General features: G+C 36.7%; 2 protein-coding genes across 2 annotated transcripts; both read left to right on the top strand.

Moving 5' to 3' along the window:
* Nucleotides 1–1,852: 1,852 nt before the first annotated feature.
* LOC143555628 (uncharacterized) lies at nt 1,853–4,593 on the top strand. Its single transcript, XM_077045147.1, has 2 exons — nt 1,853–3,401; nt 3,581–4,593. Exons 1-2 carry the CDS (start codon nt 1,988–1,990, stop codon nt 3,616–3,618), a joined length of 1,452 nt encoding a protein of 483 aa, XP_076901262.1. The 5' UTR covers nt 1,853–1,987; the 3' UTR covers nt 3,619–4,593.
* A 4,240-nt stretch (nt 4,594–8,833) lies between these two features.
* Nucleotides 8,834–21,336, top strand: LOC143555635 (callose synthase 5-like). The gene is made up of 41 exons (XM_077045158.1): nt 8,834–9,178; nt 9,329–9,429; nt 10,171–10,292; nt 10,374–10,470; nt 10,551–10,661; nt 10,739–10,867; nt 10,959–11,051; nt 11,370–11,461; nt 11,535–11,661; nt 11,783–11,920; nt 12,011–12,087; nt 12,178–12,256; nt 12,334–12,456; nt 12,535–12,649; nt 12,769–13,112; nt 13,908–13,960; nt 14,048–14,108; nt 14,207–14,288; nt 14,358–14,407; nt 14,563–14,649; nt 14,864–14,986; nt 15,065–15,244; nt 15,329–15,489; nt 15,653–15,776; nt 15,856–15,950; nt 16,031–16,148; nt 16,258–16,409; nt 16,487–16,596; nt 16,698–16,823; nt 16,897–16,965; nt 17,250–17,439; nt 17,528–17,639; nt 17,705–17,824; nt 17,903–18,018; nt 18,099–18,182; nt 18,520–18,632; nt 18,722–18,951; nt 19,176–19,973; nt 20,125–20,175; nt 20,279–20,464; nt 20,560–21,336. Exons 1-41 carry the CDS (start codon nt 8,941–8,943, stop codon nt 20,788–20,790), a joined length of 5,808 nt encoding a protein of 1,935 aa, XP_076901273.1. The 5' UTR covers nt 8,834–8,940; the 3' UTR covers nt 20,791–21,336.
* Nucleotides 21,337–21,404: the final 68 nt, after the last annotated feature.

The raw sequence follows: 21,404 nt of genomic DNA, 5'->3' as shown, positions 1-21,404 counted from the left end.
ATAGAAGCGCGTACAAGATGGCTCCGTTTTTGATAAATCCTTGTAATATAAAACATATGTTTTGTAAACCGATACTCGGGTGTTTAATTCCCGAGTAAGTTTTCAATGTAAATTAATATTTCAACCTAAAGTCTTCCGCTAAAATTAATCTATAAACTCTGATATATTTACAAAACTGGTACCAACTTGTGGTCACACGCCTAGGCCCTAAGCCGGGGGTGTGACAGCCACCACCCCCTCATATGTGTTTGTTCTAAGCTCAAGATCTCGGGTTTAAACGACGAGTTCGATTCTCGCGATTCTCTCAATGTTTTCTTTCATTTTTTTCTTGCATGTTTCTCTTTTCTTAATTATGTAATAACCCTGAATCGATTTCATGATTTAGTGATTGAATAATAAAAATTCATTTATGGTTTGCGGATGTTCTTCATGTGTTTTATGATTCAATTCCGAATTATCTCTAGCAATTTGTATTAGAGCCTTATTACTCGGTTCAATTGAGAAGAGGTGATCTCGTGTTCAATCAAATTAAAGAACAAGGTATACTAAGTTCGAATTAGAGAAGTTTAATAGATCACCAACATCTAGTAGGTACATAAGTTCGAATTGTTGCTGGATAATTTTATTTTTGGTATAAAGCTAAATATTGAAAGTTTTAGCAGTCTGCAGACGTTAAAAAACAAACAGTCTTCTTCTTCTTCTAGACTGCAGAGATTTGGTCCACCTTTTCTATTGCAGATGCCTGCAGATGTGGTCCGCAGACTGCAGATATTTTAGCTCTTAAAAAACAAACAACACCTAAGTTAAAATTAGTAATATATAGTCACATAAAACTAATTACAAAATAAGATCGTTAGTTTTTGAAAATTTTGTTTTTAATAATTGTCTAGAATAAGAATTAGGATTTGAACAAAATTTGGGATTTAGAAGGGATATATCCCCCTCTTTATTAAACATTTTTAAAATATCTTATATGTATATAAAAATAAATATATTAAAAGTAAGATAATTCAAGCCAAACTGAGTCGAGGTAACGAGCGAACCAAATCAAGTTAGTCCGGCTCGTTCGAACCAAGCCGAGCTAAGCCCATTTTCTAACCGAGCTGAGCCATCTCGGCTCAGTTTTAAACCGAACCATATCAAGCAAACTTTTCCTTAACTAAATCTGAATAAGCCTTGAGCTGCGAGCTTTTTGAACAGAGCTAGTCGAGCTGCCTAGAATCAAAGGATCGTTGGTTTATTTTTTGTTTTTGTTTTTTGTTACTAACCATTTCAATGATGAGACAATAATATTATGTTTTGTGATAGATAATATAAGTATATAAGTTATAAACTTTTTTTTTTTACACTTGAAAACCGAGAAGAAAATAGATATATTAAAAATCATTTTTAAGAACCAAAATGGTGAAGAGTATAAATTATAAAAGGAACTTTAACTTGTAAAGGTGGTCATATACTTGCATATTCTATTTTCAAAATATTTAAGTCATAGTCATGTTGTATACTAGTTGTTGACATTGTAGGCGTGAAAGACTATTATCTTTGGAGTGAAAATTTTTGGTTACAAGTTCATTCATCTTTTCAAAGGTTGTACCTTCTAAAAGTTCCTACGTATGGTTGGGATTACATGTAGATAATTGGCACATTCGTTTCAAAGTTTTAAAATACATACTAGTAGAGAGATGTTGACTGAGTTAGTTACTTAGTTGACTTTATGTTTCATCCGTTAGTTAGTCGTTAGTCTAACAAACTCTTTTGTTATGTATCTGTATATATACATTGATTGTCTCTACTTGAATGGTTAATACAACATAATGAGATAACTACTTTCTCTCTCTATATTACATTTTTCTCTTTAGATTTGATACTTGTTTCATGGTATCAGAGCTGTAGTACTTAGCTCCGGTGATCTTCGTTAAATTTTCCGGTGATCGTCTCTTACTTTTCCGGCAATCTGCAATTGTGATCTTCTGCAACTGCAAACATTATGAGCACCACAAACTCAACATCAAATTCAACCTTCAATGGAGAAAACACTAATCCTACAACAACACTTCCAAATATTACAAATCTGGCCCCAATAAAGCTTGATGAAGACAACTACTTGAACTGGAAGTATCAAATTGTTACTATTTTGAAAACTCTTGGATTACTAAAATTTATGAACAAAAACTTGCCTGTTCCTGCTATTGGTTCACTTGAACGTGAAGAATGGGACAAACAAGATGGCTATGTCTCAGCCTTTATTACTGCACATCTTTCTTCCTCATTGATTCATCTCGCTAGAGGTACGTCCAATTCTGCAGATCTGTGGAAAAATCTAGAAGAATCATTCTCTCAGCAATTATTTGCTAAACAAAATCAATTTCGAACTCAATTTTACTTGATACGACAAAACGGAAGATCTATAAACGATTACTGTAATGAGGCAAAATTTCTAATCGACTCCTTACAAGTTGCTGATGATCCAATTCCTGAGTCACATTTAGTCTTTCAAGTGTTGCAAGGACTTGATTCTCAATTTGAATCGTTTGTAACAAATATCGAGAATAATGATTTGAGACTGAATTTTAATCAATTGCGTGCTAAATTGCTTACTCATGAGTCTCGCATGAAGCAACAAGCATCATACAAAGCTCCACCAATTGCTGCAATGGCGGCAATGAATCTCCGGCCACCGCATCAAACTTCTTCTGCTAATAGTGATGTTCAAATTCCTTGTCAAATCTGCTCTAAAATCGGACATCAAGCACGACAGTGTTATTATCGATACACGCCGTCGTCTCAAGGCCGTGATACCAGTGGCGGTTCTAACTATGGTAGTGGATCTAACAATAGAAATCGTTGGCGAGGTAATAGTAATTTTTCTCGCTGGCGTGGTAACAATGGGAATCGTGGTGGTCGGAACGTCTCCGGTGGACGGATTTCGTCATGGAATAACGGTGGCGGCGGTAATCAATCGGCGAATGTCGCATTTGGAAACAACCCTAATTTTTCTGGTTGTAGTTCGGGCCCTCCTTCTGATCCAAAACATTCCTCCTATTCACATGTTCCAGGCCCAACATCTTATCAACCAGGCCCAAGTAATTCTGATGCTACATTTTCTAACACATTGGGTTCGGGTCCAAACTCACAAACTGATCAGGCTGCTTTTATGGGTTTCGGCTCATCAAGTTCAAATCCATTTGTAGACTCACCACAATTTGGTCCTACACACTTTCAGACTTGGGCTGCAGGTAATAATTCGCATTATGGATATTCCGCAACGTTATCGGATATGTGTCACACTGTTGAATCATGGATTCCGGATTCTGGTGCCACCGCCCACATGACGTCTGATATCTCTATGGTACATGGTGCGGTACCTTACACGGGTTCAGAGCAAGTTATTGTCGGTAATGGTATGGCTCTTGTTATCTCTCATATTGGTCACTCTTTTCTTCGTTTATCTCATCGGACTTTACTACTTAAAAATGTTCTTGTTGTTCCAGCTTTAACTAAAAATTTGTTATCGATTACCCAACTTGTTATTGACCATCCTATTGCTATTATTTTCTCACATTTTTGTCTTTCTATTCAGACGTCAGCAGGGGTTGTCCTCCACCGCACGCCTCCTAGTCCTTATCAGCTTTATTCGCTATCAACTACTTACTCTACCTCTCGGGACTTGTGGCACTCTCGATTGGGACATCCATCTGATGATGTAGCTTCGCGTGTTTCTTGTTTACATTTTTCGTCTAAATCATTGAATAAAAATTGTAATTCTTGTAGTATTTCTAAATCCACTCGCAAACCATTTACTTCTATTGTTTCTCATTCTACTGTACCTTTAAATATTTTACATTGTGATATTTGGGGTCCTTCACCTACTACATCTCGTAGTGGATATCGTTATTATATTACGTTCATTGATGATTTTAGTCAATTTACTTGGATGTACCCTTTGACCACTCGCTCTCAAGCAGTTGATTGTTTTCGTCATCTCAAACCACTAGTGGAGAATATGTTCTCATGTCGTATCAAACATTTACATTGTGATGGCGCTCCTGAGCTTATTCATGGCCAAATGGCAAATTCCCTGCTGAGGCCGGTATTGCTTAGCGCATATCTTGCCCTTATACGCCACCACAAAATGGGGTTGCTGAGTGGAAAAACCGCCATTTATCCGAGACAGCTCGTGCTTTACTCTTTCACGCGCATCTTCCAGAAAAATTTTGGTATGATGCTTTCGCCACTGCAGCCTTTCTCGTAAATCGTCCACCCTCATCAGTTTTACATCATTCCTCACCCTACGAGATTCTTTTTGGATCTAGTCCAAACTACTCTATCTTACGTACTTTTGGGTGTTTATGTTATCCATTTCTTGGTGATACTCGAGCGAATAAACTCTCACCCAAATCTACTCCATGTATTTTTCTAGGCTATGCTCCGGATCACCGTGGCTACTTGTGTTATGACCCTTTGACATGTCGCACTTTAATTTCACGACATGTTACCTTCCATGAGACTATCTTTACCATTCCCTCTTCATCTTCTTGCCCCGAGGTTTCTTCCCCTGCTTCATTTTCATTTCCAATTTTCCCTCCTACATCATCATCAACCCCATCACCACCAATCTCACATTCATCCTCTCCGTCATCGTCATTACCATATCCACCGGTATCACCCCACCACCACCACCGCCACCACCACAACCAACTATCCGATGGTCACACGTTCTCGGGATCATACTCGCCAACCTCGTCAGTTTCCCGATCATATTCTTCTTCATACCTCCATTACTCCCTCCATTGAGCCCTCTACTTTTCGTCAGGCCCAACGATGGCTTGTATGGTGGGATGCAATGCGTACTGAGATTGCTGCCTTGCACTCAAATCAAACTTGGGTATTGGTTCCCGCTCCTTCTCACGCCAACATTGTTGGTTGTAAGTGGGTTTATAGGATTAAGCATAATCCTGATGGGTCTGTAAGTAGATATAAAGCTCGGCTTGTTGCCAAGGTCTTTCTTCAGACTGAGGGTATTGACTACACTGAGATGTTTAGCCCTGTGGTTAAATCGACTACTATACAACTTGTTTTATCGGTTGCCTTTTCACGACGATAGGATATTCGTCAGGTTGATGTCAACAATGCTTTTCTTCACGGTGATTTATCTGAGACTGTCTACATGTCTCAGCCTCCTGGCTTTGTTGACTCTGATCGACCCCATCATGTTTGTTTGCTGCAGAAGGCTCTCGACGGTCTTAAGCAGGCACCGCGTGCTTGGTTTTCCAAGCTATCTTATGCTCTTATCTCCTCAGGTTTTACTCAGTGTGTTTTAGATACTTCACTATTTGTCTATAGTCATGACACGATTATGTGCTATGTTTTGGTGTATGTTGATGATATTATTATTACCGGGAGCTCTTCCAGCTTTGTTAGAGACTTGATTGAGCGCTTACACTCTCAGTTTGCGCTAAAAGATTTGGGGAAGCTATCTTATTTTCTAGGTGTTCAGGCTACCTTTTCGGATGATGTGTTACATTTATCACAACAACGTTACTTACATGACCTGTTGCACCGTACCGGGCTTACTGGGTGTCGATCTCTGTCTACTCCAGTGTCTTCTGGCCAACAGTTATCTCGACATTCTGGTATTCCTCTTGATGATCCTACTTTATATAGGAGTACTGTGGGAGCTTTGCAGTACCTAGTCTTGACTCGTCCCGAGATTGCTTATGCCGTCAGCAAGGTTTCTCAGTTTCTTCAGACACCTACTGACCGTCATTGGGGTGCAGTCAAGCGCATTTTACGATACCTTCAGGGTACTATTTCACATGGTTTGAGTTTTAAGCGAGACTCTAGTTTTGATATTCATGCTTATGCTGATGCTGATTGGGCCGGTTGTCCCAATGATCGTCGATCCACTACCGGCTATTGTGTGTTTCTTGGTTCCAACCTTATTAGTTGGAGTTCCAAGAAACAACACACGGTTGCTCGCTCTAGTACAGAGGCCGAGTACCGAGCGTTAGCCCACACTGCTGCCGAGCTTCGTTGGATTATGTCGGTTTTACATGAGCTTCACGTTGCGGTATCTTGTCCGCCTACTCTTTGGTGTGACAACATTGGTGCTACATATTTAGCTGTCAATCCTGTGTTTCATCAGCGCACCAAACACATCGAGATTGACTTGCACTTTATTCGTGATATGGTTTTAAATCAAACTATTTGCATTCGTTATGTTCCCACTACTACTCAGCTGGTAGATATTTTGACCAAAGGGTTGTCTGCTACTCGTTTTGGCACTCTTAAATCCAAGCTTCACGTTGTTGCGCCCGTTTAGCTTGAGGGGGCATATTAGAGAGATGTTGACTGAGTTAGTTACTTAGTTGACTTTCTGTTTCATCAGTTAGTTAGTTGTTAGTCTAACTCACTCTTTTGTTATGTATCTGTATATATACAGTGATTGTCTCTACTTGAATGGTTAATATAACATAATGAGATAACTACTTTCTCTCTCTATATTACATTTTTCTCTTTAGATTTGATACTTGTTTCACATACATGATCTAATTAAAAGGCATGTACAAAATCCACCTTAATCATCATAAGTCTTAAATGTGTCGTAGTTGGATCTAGGGTTACTTTAAGCTTGTAGCTTTGATCATTCGAGAATAAATTTGTAACAAAATTGAAACTAGATAATTAAATCAAACAACATAAATTGAAGAACACGTAATTTGATAACCATTCGTTATCACGTATTCTCAATAATCACATGAATGATTACAAATTGCCCCCAAGGCTTTGATCTCACTCTACAATTCCTATGGCACACTCCATCACACATGCACACAAATATACATATATAATTACACGGAATACATTTAAAGAACATGCACCCTTTAGTGGTGACGTCACATGATAGTGACTCAGTCTGCAACAAACTTGTGACATGTCGGTAGTAAGAGTAAAGAGTATCATGTAATCCTGAATTGATATTAATTAATTAATATATATTTTTTCCATCTTCAAAAGCTTGGTTCATGAGTTGTTTTTTTCACGCTTGAGTTTGGATCATTTAATATTTATTAATTAATTTATATATTTTTAACTATTTTTTTTATTTTGAGAAAAAAATGTAAATGAGCCTAAGCTCGGCTCGAGTTTGTGCAGTACCTTAAACAAGTAAAAGCTCGACTATGCAGTGTGACATGAATACATAGAAGTGTCAACGATGTAAAACTTAAAAATACACAAAGCTCGATAAAGCTTGACTAGCCTGGAGGTTTCAATACAAGGCCCATGCTATATAACCAAACGAAATTTATTTGATACCCGAGCTCGAAAATTCCGACTTGATTCGAGCTTTTTATCGATCCGAGCTCAAATAGTTCGGCTCGACTCATTTTCATCGTGTAGTGCTCCTAAGCACTTGGCTTTTTAAATTGTTGGAAAATTTTCACTTTTAAAAATCATTATTTTAAAGTAAATGATACATTTTGTTTGTTATCGAGTTTACCATGCACTCTAGTAGCGTGAGCACCTTTCATATTTGGCCAGCTGTTAAATCAGATTGTACCCTACGCAATAACATCTGTACATATTGTTAGATTCGTAACCGTATCACAAAATTGATGATCCATCAACCTCTCAGGTGCCTCCACGTGTCCTCCGTTTCAACAGAATTTGCGTCTCATTGTTCCCGCCCACAAATCATGAAGAGATTCTCATTCATCTCCAAAATCTAACATCCGTTTCTCTCTCTATCCTCCCGAAGAAGATCATCATTTCAAAATATCTACATTCAGGTACCTAATCAATCAATTACGTTCAGCTAATTTACGAGTTTCAATTTCCGTATAATCTTCGTAACATCTTCCGATTCTACCTATCGTTTTGGTTTAATTTCGTGATTTAGGATTAGGTTTTGCTTAATGTAAACAGAGTATGGATAATATTGAATATTGAATGAATTTGTACGATCTTAAACCTAAAATCTGATCATACGTATCGTCATTGAATTGAAGCATGCTTTAATTGATGCTCTGATTGTCTCTCGTCAGGATATATATATATATATATGTATTTTGAATGGAATCAGGTGTTTGATTGTGATTGTACGTGTTTATTATGGCAGGATAGAAGTTCGGATTTTCGGTTACGTTATCTTCAACAGGAGGAGCTCTTTTTATCTCCTCACTTTATCACAAAAACCTAATTACAGGTAATTAGTTATTTAGTTATATAAACTGTTCATGTTTCACTGCATTTTTATTTTTTTTTGGATGAATTTGTGTTATGCATGCTCTATATATAGATAGTGAGAATAACGATTTTTCATAACATTCTGTACATTACATGTACATCAATCTTCAGGATAGTTTGTTTGCATGATGTATATTGACCTCCAAGGTTTAATGGATATCTTAACAGTTGTATGCTAGCTAGGGTTTATCTTGATTAGTTTGGAGCAGGTTCTAGTGTATGTGTGTTTGCGATTCGCCTACATGAGTTTTTTTTTCTCTCTATAGGATTTCAACTATAGTTTGATTTTAGTTTTGAAAATTTCAGATGAATTCTAGCACTGAATATACAGAACACAGATTACTAAGCTGACTTTGAGTTGAATCTAATATTTAGTTGACCAACTTTTGCATATTCCTTTAACAAACTGTGGCATATGATTGGTTTGTGTTCAAGTGTATGTAAACTGTTGAAACCGAAAATTGATCGATGTGGCTTATGGCGGTTTAATGGTTTAACCAACAGGTTGGAATATATGATGCCTATGAAAAATTATTCATTTGTATTTTATTTATCAACACGCTTTAGTATTTAAACAAGTAATACAAACTAATGATTTTGAAACAAATTTGCTGAAAGCGATTAATCTTTGTTGACTGGATGTGTGAAATGTGACTTAGGAAAAAAGTATGAGGAAGTAAAAAGAGGAGAAAGATGGAAGAAGGCAGCGTGGGAAAGAATATAGGAAAGTCGACATCTTCGTCTTCCCATGGGCCCGAACCCTCGGGACTGCAAGGGCTGACAAGGAGACCTTCCCGAAGCGCTGCCACAACCACCTTCTCCATGGAGGTCTTTGATAACGAGGTCGTGCCCTCGTCCCTCCAACAAATTGCCCCCATTCTTCGTGTTGCAGCTGAGATCCAAAATGACCGACCTCGTGTTGCTTATCTTTGTAAGTTATTTTCCCTTGTTACACACTACACCACACTACACTACACCACACTCCTTTCATAACCTCTTCCATTTATGTTTGGATTCATTCTTATGTCTTGGTGAACTAATTAAATTATTTTTGTGTGTATATTGTCGCACATGTAAATAGGTCGGTTCTATGCAAGTGAGAAAGCACACAGGTTGGATCAAAGCTCTATTGGTCGTGGTGTTCGACAATTTAAAACCGCCCTCCTTCAACGTCTAGAGAGGGTATAAAAATTCTCCCTTTTTTGTTTTTTACCGAATGCTATAAAATGCTCCTTTATTTATTTTCTTATTTTTAAAAAGCAACAAATTATTAATTCAATATCCCCATCATTGTTGCATCTCCTAAACCTACTATGAACCAAAGTAAATATGATGTAATAACAATAGTAGATGATATTAGATGAATTTTAGTTTCTAACTTTTCTTGAAAAAAATATATATGAGACTTATTGAAAAAAAAATCATATCCGTTTTTGTATAAAGTTTTTACATAAGTTAGAAAATAGTATATTTTTATTTTTAATGTATTTTATAAACTTGCTTGCATTTTCCTATCAACACAAATAACGTAGGGTCAAGTGCAAAAATTTAGTCAGTTAAAAGAAAAATAACACAAATAAGCGTGAATAAAGATTTATTAAATTACTGTATTAAGCTCATACTCCGTATTACTTTCGATAACTGATCCATGAAATTGAATTAAACCGGCCAGTGCCACAGTTCCTCAATCGGGGCTTATGATCATTAAGAATTAAACAATACGATGGAAACATGAATTGCCAATTGGGGATTAGGGCTCATAAGTTTTTCAATCAAATTCGGAGTTTAATCTTGCATTACATGACCATTGAGCTCATAAAAAATGATTTGTCTTCCTAAGTTTTGCTGTAAATGGCCATGTTCCCTTCCAAATTTCTATGTATTTGATACAAATGCCTTAAAATCGGGACTGTTATTCATCAGGATGATGCTCCCAGTGTTGCTGCTCGTGTTAAGAAGACTGATGCACGGGAAATTGAGAGTTTCTATAAACAGTATTATGAAAACTATGTCAAGGCACTCGATCAGGGAGAAAAGGCAGATAGGTAACTAGAATAGAAAAAAGAAAAAAAAAATAGAAACTGAAACACTGATTCACATCTTCCACTTATTGTTTTTGTAAACAGAGCCCAGCTGGGAAAAGCTTACCAGGTGGCCGGAGTGCTTTTTGAAGTCCTTTGTGCTGTTAACAAGTCTGAAAAGGCTGAGGAAGTTCCTGCTGATGTAAGCTCCCGCTTCTATTTGAATTGGTTATTTTATAGTTGTATTCATTACTCCAACGTAAATGGTTTTTGTATGCCTAGATCATTGCATCTGCAAGAGATGTTGAGGCAAAGCAAGTAATATATGCTCCCTACAACATCCTACCTCTTGATTCTGCGGGGGAGTCACAATGCATAATGCAGTTTGATGAGGTATCCCACATTTTATTTACTTTTATTCCCATTGTGAAGTTTGTACTTTTTAATTGTATATATTTGTTAAACCGCAGATTAAGGCAGCAGTGTTTGCTCTCAGGAACACACGTGGCTTAAACTGGCCACCATCTGTTGATCAACAACAACAGAAATCAGGAGAACTTGATCTTCTTGATTGGCTAAAGGCAATGTTTGGGTTTCAGGCATGTGCTGTTTCAAGACCAGTTCTATTGTTAGATAACTGGCTATTTATCTTATATTATATTTTACTTTTTTCTTGGTGATCTTCTCCAGAAAGACAATGTTAGGAACCAAAGGGAGCATTTGATCTTGCAACTTGCCCATCCTCATGCAAGGCTGGTGCCGAAGCCTGAGCCAAGTAACAAGGCATGCACCTCATGTAAAACCTACTTCTATTCATTTTGACAGAACCTTCTTGACTCTTGCACTTGTTTTATGTATTTACTATGATATCATATCCTAAGTTTCTATCCAAAACCCCTAACTCATTGTCACTTTGTAGCTTTTACTTAGTTGGCGAGGTCATGGGCCGTGGTGTCCAGATGCATTAACTACATATTTCTTCATTCCTTACTTATTGTCGTCACATTTTTAGTCGTCTTAAATTTTTTTTCTATATATATATATATGTTTAGCGCAAAGGAATTTGTTTAACGAATAATTTCTAAACTTATTGTGATGCAGCTTGACGATCGAGCAATTGATGTAGTTATGAACAAGCTCTTCAAAAATTATAAAACCTGGTGCAAGTTCTTGGAAAGAAAGCACAGCTTAAGGTGAGTGATGAGTCATATCATCCAGGTACTATTCTCATTTTATTTACAGATTAACTAAATTTGATGCTTTTAGGCTGCCTCAAGGGAATGAAGAAGGGAGACAGAGGAAGCTACTCTACATGGGCCTCTATCTTCTTATCTGGGGCGAGGCTGCTAATGTACGCTTTCTACCAGAGTGTCTGTGCTACATCTTTCATAATGTAAGTTTCCCATATTTGTATTACTATTTTAAAGTGACATGTAATGTAATCACAACTATTACCCATGAAATTGAAGATTGCTATACATTTCATGACCCATTCATGCTATGATCATGATCAGATGGCGTATGAACTCCATGGTTTGTTGGCTGGAAATGTGAGTATCGTGACTGGAGAAAATATCAAACCTTCTTATGGTGGGGATGATGAAGCCTTCCTACGCAAGGTTATAACTCCAATATATCGAGTCATAGACAAGGTACTCTTCTGCAACCATAGCCACATATAGTAAAACATAACTTTTTGCCTTTTATGAATTAGTGTAATGGTGCTTTATGTAACGATGAAGGAAACAAAGAGAAGCAAAAATGGGAAGGCTCCCCACTCTGCTTGGTGCAATTATGATGATCTTAATGAATATTTCTGGTAAAGTCTTAAAACAGTTAGCGATAATAGACTAAGGTCTCCAAACATCAAATATATTTTCTGAAAAATATATTTTCTTTGTTATCATAGGTCAGCAGATTGTTTTGCTCTGGGTTGGCCTATGCGTGATGATGGTGATTTTTTTAAATCCACACGTGACATGACACAGGTTCTCCTCTTCTGTATATAATTTCTGGTGGTAATAATTAACGGATTTTGTTACTGAAATCATGTAAATGATGACAGGGAAAACGACCATCTCCTATGGCAGTGAGCCTTGGAAAATCATATTTTGTTGAGACGAGGTCATTTTGGAATACATTTAGAAGTTTTGACCGTTTGTGGACATTCCTATTATTAGCTCTTCAGGTAATAAGCAGATAAGCATAAAATACTTCTCTCCTGAAGTTGACATTTTTTGGAACTGATTGTACTTTTCAATTGCAGATAATGGTTATCCTTTCATGGAATGATGTTCCAATATCAGATATTTTTGAAAAGGAGGTGATATACAAAGCATCCAGTATTTTCATAACAGCAGCATTCCTCCGGTTCATCCAAAGTATGCTCTTTTTTGTTCTTATTTATTGTGGATTTGTGGATATTGGTTCTCTATGTACTTCAACTTGTTAGTAATACAGGATACTCACTTATTCATGATTGTATTTTGTTTGTTTATAGGTTTGTTGGACATTATTCTGAACTTCCCTGGATATCAAAGATGGAAATTTACAGATGTATTCAGGAGCATTCTGAAAATCATTACTAGCCTTGCATGGTCTATCACTCTTCCACTATGTTATATACACCAAAATGACAACATCTCACTGCCCTTTGGGAAAGTAGAAGATATTCTTTCTTCTCTTAACCAATTTCAGAGAATTCCATCACTATATCTCATGGCTGTAGCATTGTATTTGCTTCCGAATTTACTCTCAGCTGCACTTTTCATTTTCCCTATGCTTAGACGTTGGATTGAAAGCTCTGATTGGCTTATTGTAAGATTTTTTCTATGGTGGTCACAGGTACTATTTTTTTCCTATTGTTCCCATTATTAGTGTTTTAATTAATAACAAACTTGTTGTTTACTAGTTTTGTATGATACTGTGGCTGTCATTGCCATATGATCTGATTGTGATCTTCAGTTACTATAAAACGTAGCTTTCCAAATGTCGATACTGTTAGTACATTTCTATCATTAAAAATGCTAGAATGATAAGATTTTTTTAAATATAATTAGTCCATCTTATGAATTAAATATGATTATGCATATCATTTTGGAAGTCATACTTCCATTCCAAGATATCAAAGTGACACAGTCTTTCTTCTGAAAAATGTAATGCTACTGTAATTTTGCACTCTAAAAAGTTTTTATTTCTTTTTCCTTGTTTCATGAGGTCTACCTAACTTACATGCTTGTTTAAGATAGTTCAAAATATTTGTATACATTTGCTATGTTTCCGTTTGTTGTATGGAAAGTTGCATATTTTTGTTCAGCCAGTCGTTAAAAGTAAATTTCAACCATCTGACAGTTGATATTTGTAGATAAATAGCTCCATGCTCTCTAAAACATATCAACTAGTATACACACATGTGTAAATTTGTATAACAGATAGATTAATGTATACTCTTCAAAATGCTGTTGTATTATTGTCAATATACTTGGGAAACTTTCAGTAGCATCAACTTCATCTAGCTTGTGATTTCAATCCTTAAACATTTCTTGTGGCCCATTAGCAAAAAGGAACTGCTATACACAGTCACACACACACATTTATGTTGAGCATAACCTTTATTCTGTGTTATATGGTTCTCTGCAGCCAAGAATTTATGTTGGGAGAGGAATGCATGAAAGTCAATTTGCCCTTATTAAGTATGTTCAGTCTTTGATTGTCTTTATTGCAAATCATTTCTAGACAATTATCTGAAATTTACTGCTACAACTATCTGTCAATATCAGGTATACTTTCTTTTGGGTGGTTCTTCTATGTTCAAAGTTTGCATTCAGCTTTTTTGTTCAGGTGTTTGCTCTCTCTCTCTCTCTCTCTCATTTATATATCTTTAGAGAGGAATCAATGAAGTAATGGCTTCTGTTACATTAAAAATTTCTGCGCCACAGATAAAACCTTTAATCGAGCCAACAAAAGATATCATGAAAATCAAACGCGTACAGTATGCATGGCATGAATTTTTCCCCGACGGTTCGCATTTATCTATTTACTTCTTTTTATTATGTTATGAATTTCAGATAACTTGTATATTATATGCAGCTAAGAACAACTATGGAGCGGTTGCTGCACTCTGGCTACCTGTTATTCTAGTATGTGTTACCTTGTTATTTCTTTCCTTAATTTCAATAATTACCAGCCTTCTTGTTCCTGTTTCTGTTTATTATCTTTTTCTTCCTTGCTGTTGCTATACTATTTTCGTATTTGATTGTCCACTGGGATGATGAGCTCCATATTTATTTCTCAGGTTTACTTCATGGACGCTCAAATATGGTATGCTATATTTTCAACCTTGTGCGGTGGTATTATTGGAGCTTTTGATCGTTTAGGAGAGGTACTCAAATATTCCCTCCTTAAATATCCAATTATGTTTCTTTGTTATCAAGACATGCATCTGCATTGCGTGATGTCGTATTCTTAATCGTCATTAGCTGAAAAGGCCGAAAGAACACATAATGGAATATTTTTTCTGGTTTAAATAAATTAACATTGATTCTGTAAACTGTCTTGCTTGTTCAGAGTGTTAACGTTCCTGTATATTGTGACAGATACGGACATTGGATATGCTAAGGTCCCGCTTCCAGTCTATGCCCGGTGCATTCAGTGCCTGTTTGTTGCCATCTGAGAAGCCTAAGAGAAAGGGATTTTCTCTTTCTAAGAAATTCTCAGAGGTATTTGAAGTTATCTCAAGTGTAGCATTAACTCTTAAGGAATGATTCATAGAAAAAGTTTTCATACCATATAAATAGGTTACACCAAACAGGAGGACCGAAGCAGCAAAATTTGCTCAGTTGTGGAATGAAGTTGTATGTAGTTTCCGTGAAGAAGATTTCATAAGTGACAGGGAGATGGACTTGATGTTAGTTCCATATTCTTCAGATCCTAGCCTTAACCTGATTCAGTGGCCACCATTTTTGCTTGCTAGCAAGGTTTGTTTTACACTTTCACCTTCTACATACTCTTACTGTATCAAGGTGATTTATCATTTTCTGACTGTTACTGTTCTTTTTCAGGTTCCAATTGCACTTGATATGGCAGTTCAGTTTCGATCCAAGGATACTGATCTTTGGAAGCGTATATGTGCTGATGAATATATGAAGTGTGCTGTCATTGAATGCTACGAGTCCTTCAAACTTGTCCTGAATGCTTTGGTTGTTGGACATACTGAGAAAAGGTTGTGTAAGCTACCTTTCTGAAATCTTTTAAAATTTCCTCAATTTCTGTTACTTCCAAAATAGTTTAGTAGGCTATAATGAGGTTAAACTCAATACAAGTTTTTCCCATAGAATTTGCAACATGTCCTACCACCTCATCTTTGATTGTGGTTATGATCACAGGATAATTGGTATTATTATTAAGGAAGTTGAAAACAACATTTCAAAGAACACATTTCTTACAAACTTCAGAATGGGCTCTTTACCTACTCTACGCAACCATTTTGTGAAATTGGTGGAAATTCTGGTGAGTCCTTCTAGAAGTTATTGCTTATGATTAGCTTAGTACTGATCATTTTAGCATGTTAAAACTTTCAATATTGCAGAAAGAGGGTGATGAAAAGAAGCACAACACTGTAGTTTTGTTGCTTCAGGACATGTTAGAAGTAGTCACCCGTGATATGATGATCAATGAAATTCGGTTTGTGATTCCAGCATTCCATAACCTTTTTCTGATACAGTCTCAATACAGAATAATGAAATTCTACATGTTTGCTTTAGTGAGTTGGTAGAACTAGGACATGGTAGCAAGGATTCGGGAACACAGCTTTTTGAAAAAACTAATGACTCAAGACCCTCTATTGCATTTACTCCTGTCACTGCTCAATGGGAAGAACAGGTTATGCATATAGTTCTATTGCATGTATTGTGTACAAAATGTTACATTAGGATTTAGGACTTTAATAATCTAGCTTAGAACGCTCATAACTGAATTGTTATTATTACAGATAAAGCGCCTGTATCTTCTTCTCACAGTAAATGAATCTGCCATGGACGTGCCTAAAAATCTTGAAGCACGGCGGAGGATCACATTCTTCACAAATTCATTGTTCATGGATATGCCACGTGCACCTCAAGTCCGTAAAATGCTATCATTCAGGTACAATAGTTTACAAAAAGCTAAATGTATTGCAAAACTTAATGTGATGATATAATTATAATCAACTGGAATTGCAGTGTCATGACCCCCTACTACAGTGAAGAGACTGTTTACTCAAAGAGTGACCTTGACATGGAAAATGAGGATGGTATATCTATCAAATACTACCTGAGAAAGATTTTCCCAGGTTCTGATAATCTAAACCTTACCTCTTTAGTAGTATATAACTTCTTATGTATGCATATATGTTTATGTTGTTATCTGGGAATGAAATTATATCTTTCTCAGATGAATGGGAGAACTTCATGGAACGCATCAACTGCAAAGAAGACGTGGATATTTTTGAAAATGATGAAAACATATTACAGCTTCGTCATTGGGTCTCCTTAAGAGGACAGACACTCTGCAGAACAGGTGACTCCGTACTATTTTAAAGTTTGATAATCCAATTACTTTATCTCATTTCTAATTGATGTTATCTTTCCAGTTAGAGGGATGATGTACTATAGAAGGGCATTGAAGCTTCAGGCATTTCTTGACATGGCCAATGAGAAAGGTAAAGGGCTAACCCTGTAAAATATTTTTTTAGTCAAATATGAAATAATAATATCAATAATAATAACTGCAATAATCAAACACTATCCATTTAATATTTTTTAATACATATAAGCCATAACTATGTGAATTCAGTTTACCTTAGCATCGGATATCCGAATGTAGGTTATTAAGTTGAGGAAATAATAATAATATAAAACTCTGATTTACCTTTGGAGATAATCTTATGTAACATACTTTTTAAAATGATATCCTACCCTCATTCTTTGTTGGCCAACCATTCAGAAATACTGGAAGGTTATAAAGCTGTAACCATTCCATCAGAGGAGGACAAGAATAACCAGAAATCCTTGTATGCTCGACTAGAGGCTGTAGCTGATATGAAATTTACTTACGTTGCAACATGCCAAAATTATGGAAACCAGAAGCGTAGCGGTGATCGTCGTGCAACTGACATCTTAAATTTAATGGTCAAGTAAGTATTTCATGGGACGATAAGTATGTGCTCACGTAGTTTTTTGACTTAATAATATAACTGTCTCCCTTGCATTATTTGTGTACAGCAATCCAGCTCTTCGTGTGGCATACATTGATGAAGTTGAAGAAAGAGAAGGCGCAAAATCACATAAGGCCTTCTATTCTGTCTTGATTAAAGCTGCAGATAATCTTGATCAGGTACCCAACTTTATTATTTTGCTTAGAATATTCATAGTGTTAACTGCATCTTGTTCTTGTTAAAGGAAATTTACAGGATAAAGTTACCTGGCTCTGCAAAAATAGGAGAAGGTAAGCCTGAGAATCAAAACCATGCCATAGTATTCACAAGAGGGGAAGCTCTTCAGACTATTGACATGAACCAGGTATATATCCCTATTAGTTATTGTTTTCACTTCAATTCAACCAAATAGTTTTTTATTGTTTTTGGTGTCATTTTGCAGGACAACTACTTGGAGGAAGCTTTCAAAATGCGTAACCTACTTGAAGAGTTTAATGAGGATCATGGAGTCAGGCCCCCAACTATTTTGGGTGTGCGCGAACACATCTTTACAGGAAGGTTAAGTATTAAAATTTGCTTTTTCTTTTCTGTTTTGGTTTGAACCTAGACTCGCATCTGATGTCAAATTTTTGCTGCAGTGTTTCTTCTTTGGCGTGGTTCATGTCAAATCAGGAAACAAGCTTTGTTACCATTGGTCAACGTGTACTTGCAAGGCCACTGAAGTATGTGACCTATTTGAAACCTAACTAAAAGTAAACATATTAGTTTTAAGATGCATTTCCTAGTTCATATTTTGGGTTCATTAGATTCAGAAACAAGGGAGACATATAATTATGATCTCTAGTGCTGTGATTGGCCTAGAGTAATACTTTGAAGTAACTTAAGTAAACAATATAACCATTAAATTTACATGATCTTTCATGAAAGACAAAAGTTAGCTTTTGTTCGTCAAATTTATTTGATGCTGATATAAGAATCGAGAAGTGTTGGCCAAACTTATTTGATGTTGATATTAGAATTGAGAAGCTACTATACTGAACTACTTATACATCCTTTCAGGGTTCGGTTCCACTATGGTCATCCGGATGTCTTTGATAGAATTTTCCACATTACACGAGGAGGCATTAGCAAAGCTTCAAAAGGCATTAACCTAAGTGAGGACATCTTTGCAGGTATATGTATCTTTGATGAACAGTGAACCACCATGATTTACTCATTAGATATATGACAACTGTATTGAGACTCATTGTGATATATCTAGGGTTCAACTCAACATTGAGACGTGGTAATATAACTCATCATGAATACATACAAGTTGGCAAGGGAAGAGATGTTGGCCTCAACCAAATCTCACTTTTCGAAGCTAAAGTTGCATGCGGTAACGGGGAGCAGACTTTAAGTCGGGATATCTACAGATTAGGCCACCGCTTTGACTTTTTCCGGATGTTATCATGTTACTACACGACTACTGGCTTCTATGTCAGCTCTATGGTAAGCTTTTAGCACAATGCACTATGTAGCTTTAAAAATAATCCACCACCCACTATAACTAATCTGCACACTTAAGCGCATATTCTAGGTTATAATTTAATTTTTCTGTTTACAATCGAGTTCAATGGTAAATGTAGTTGTAGTAATTAAAATTACAGTCAACAGATTTTTAAAATGTTGGGTTGAGGCTGACATGGGCTCTTTTTGTTGATAATACCATCCAGCTGGTGGTCCTTACAGTGTATGCATACTTGTATGGAAGATTATACCTCACTCTGAGTGGATTAGAAAGAGCAATAATGAAATCTGCAAGAATAAGAGGAGACACTGCTCTGAAGGCAGTAATGGCATCTCAATCTGTAGTTCAATTGGGTCTTTTAATGGCTTTGCCCATGATCATGGAGATTGGACTAGAGCGAGGCTTCAGAACCGCAATGGGTGACATGATCATCATGCAACTCCAGTTAGCAGCTGTCTTCTTTACATTTTCTCTTGGTACAAAGCTACACTATTTTGGCCGCACGATTTTGCATGGTGGGGCCAAGTACCGAGCCACCGGGCGTGGGTTTGTTGTGAGACACGAGAAGTTTGCTGAAAATTACAGAATGTATTCAAGGAGTCATTTTACTAAAGCCATGGAGTTGTTCATTTTGCTAGTGGTTTATCAAGCATACGGGTCGGCGGCTACCAGCAGTACTGCCTACTTTTTTCTAACTGCTTCCATGTGGTTTCTCGTGGTTTCTTGGCTGTTTGCTCCTTTCCTTTTCAACCCTTCTGGGTTTGAATGGCAGAAAATAGTGGAAGACTGGGAAGACTGGTCAACATGGATTAGTAACCGGGGTGGTATTGGTATTCCTGCTAACAAAAGCTGGGAGTCATGGTGGGAGGAGGAACAAGAGCACCTTCAGTTCACGGGCCCTGTTGGACGTTTAATGGAACTAATTCTTTCTTTCAGATTCTTCATCTACCAGTATGGGATTGTTTATCAGCTTAGAGTCACCCAAAATGATAAAAGCATAATGGTAAATATTTCGACTCGCTTACTTTTCAACGGGCCAATTTGGGCTGGGTTCTAGGTTAAATGGGTCAAATAGAAAATAAAAAAAGGGCACATGTCAAATGTCTCTTTTTAATGTCATTGAAAGATTTTGATTATTATTGTAATGATTGCAGGTGTATGCTCTATCTTGGCTTGTAATTCTTGCGGTTATAGTCATCTTGAAGGTCTGTTCTGAAACCAAATTCTTGCCAATCTGCCACACTGCTTTTTTTTGTTTTAAATACCAATTTACCTTTCTATCAAGTGATTTATGTTTTGTATTTGCAGATAGTATCCATGGGCCGGAAGAAGTTCAGTGCTGATTTCCAGCTAATGTTCAGACTGCTTAAACTGTTCCTCTTTATTGGATTCATAGTCACACTTGTGATTCTTTTCCAGTTCCTTGGACTTACTGTCGGGGATATCTTTGCAAGCTTACTTGCGTTCATGCCAACTGGATGGGCTATCTTGCAGGTACACATGCACACTCGGTTTTTGCAAATTGTAATCTTGTTAATAATAACAGTTTAGTGAGTTTAGTAGATGAGATGTGATAATGTGATATGCAGATAGCACAAGCATGCAGGGTGCTAGTTAAGGCGTTGGGAATGTGGGGTTCGGTGAAAGCGCTGGGGAGAGGGTACGAGTATATAATGGGCGTAATGATTTTCACCCCGGTCGCGATACTTGCATGGTTCCCGATGGTGTACGATTTCCAAACCAGACTTCTGTTCAACCAAGCTTTTAGCAGAGGTCTACAGATCCAACGTATTCTAGCCGGTGGCAAGAAAAATAAGTAGTCAGTCATTAGTGGTAAAGTACATGTAGGAAGGATTCCAGATAGATCAATCAATCGTTTGTTGTTAGCAACCATCACTAGTATAAAGTTCTTTTGGTTAATTCCAGTCTAAATGTTAACTGTCCATGCACATGTAAGGAGCTACATCTCTGTGAAAGACCCAAAATCACATCTACCAACAACTAATTAGTTACAGTTATATTAAGCCTGGTGTACTGGGTGGCCCTGGTGAGGGGTCAGAACCGGTTTGGGTTAATTTGGGTTAGGAGCCAAATGAGTTTGGGTCAAACGGACTGTTTTGAAAGAGTATCAATTTGGTTTGGGTCAAAACAGGTTCCGGTTAAAATGGAGCCGGGTTAATTAGTTTTATAATAGTTGACGGTTTGACCTGTTATCTAATTTCCCTAATTGACATGTCCAAATCAACCCATTCTTTGAAAAATGGGTTAAAAAAAGCTTATATGACTGCAAACTTGTACAAATAAACTGAAACAAAACAACCCAACATTATAAAAACATTCAACAAGATTATGCAGAACATAGTTTCTATTGGAGTAGCAAACATATGTATTTTGTCAGGACTTTGGTTTGGTATGATGTTCCTATAAAAGGTTA

The sequence above is a fragment of the Bidens hawaiensis genome, unplaced genomic scaffold (assembly GCF_021521415.1).
Source record: "Bidens hawaiensis isolate Kalapana, Puna unplaced genomic scaffold, B.hawaiensis_p1.1 tig00018221_1, whole genome shotgun sequence".
In the NCBI taxonomy this organism is placed as follows: Eukaryota; Viridiplantae; Streptophyta; class Magnoliopsida; order Asterales; family Asteraceae; genus Bidens; species Bidens hawaiensis.
The sequence above is the reverse complement of the archived record's forward strand: the minus strand, read 5'-3'. Positions and strand labels throughout refer to the sequence as shown.

Excerpts from the sequence above, each read along its gene's own strand:
- LOC143555628 (XM_077045147.1), top strand. The coding sequence starts at position 1,988 with ATGAGCACCACAAACTCAACATCAAATTCAACCTTCAATGGAGAAAAC. Across the intron at positions 3,402-3,580 it reads GCAAGTTATTGTCGGTAATG|ACGTCAGCAGGGGTTGTCCT; the intron begins GTATGGCTCTTG and ends CTTTCTATTCAG.
- LOC143555635 (XM_077045158.1), top strand. The coding sequence starts at position 8,941 with ATGGAAGAAGGCAGCGTGGGAAAGAATATAGGAAAGTCGACATCTTCG. Across the intron at positions 16,824-16,896 it reads ACAGACACTCTGCAGAACAG|TTAGAGGGATGATGTACTAT; the intron begins GTGACTCCGTAC and ends TTATCTTTCCAG. Across the intron at positions 16,966-17,249 it reads TGACATGGCCAATGAGAAAG|AAATACTGGAAGGTTATAAA; the intron begins GTAAAGGGCTAA and ends CCAACCATTCAG.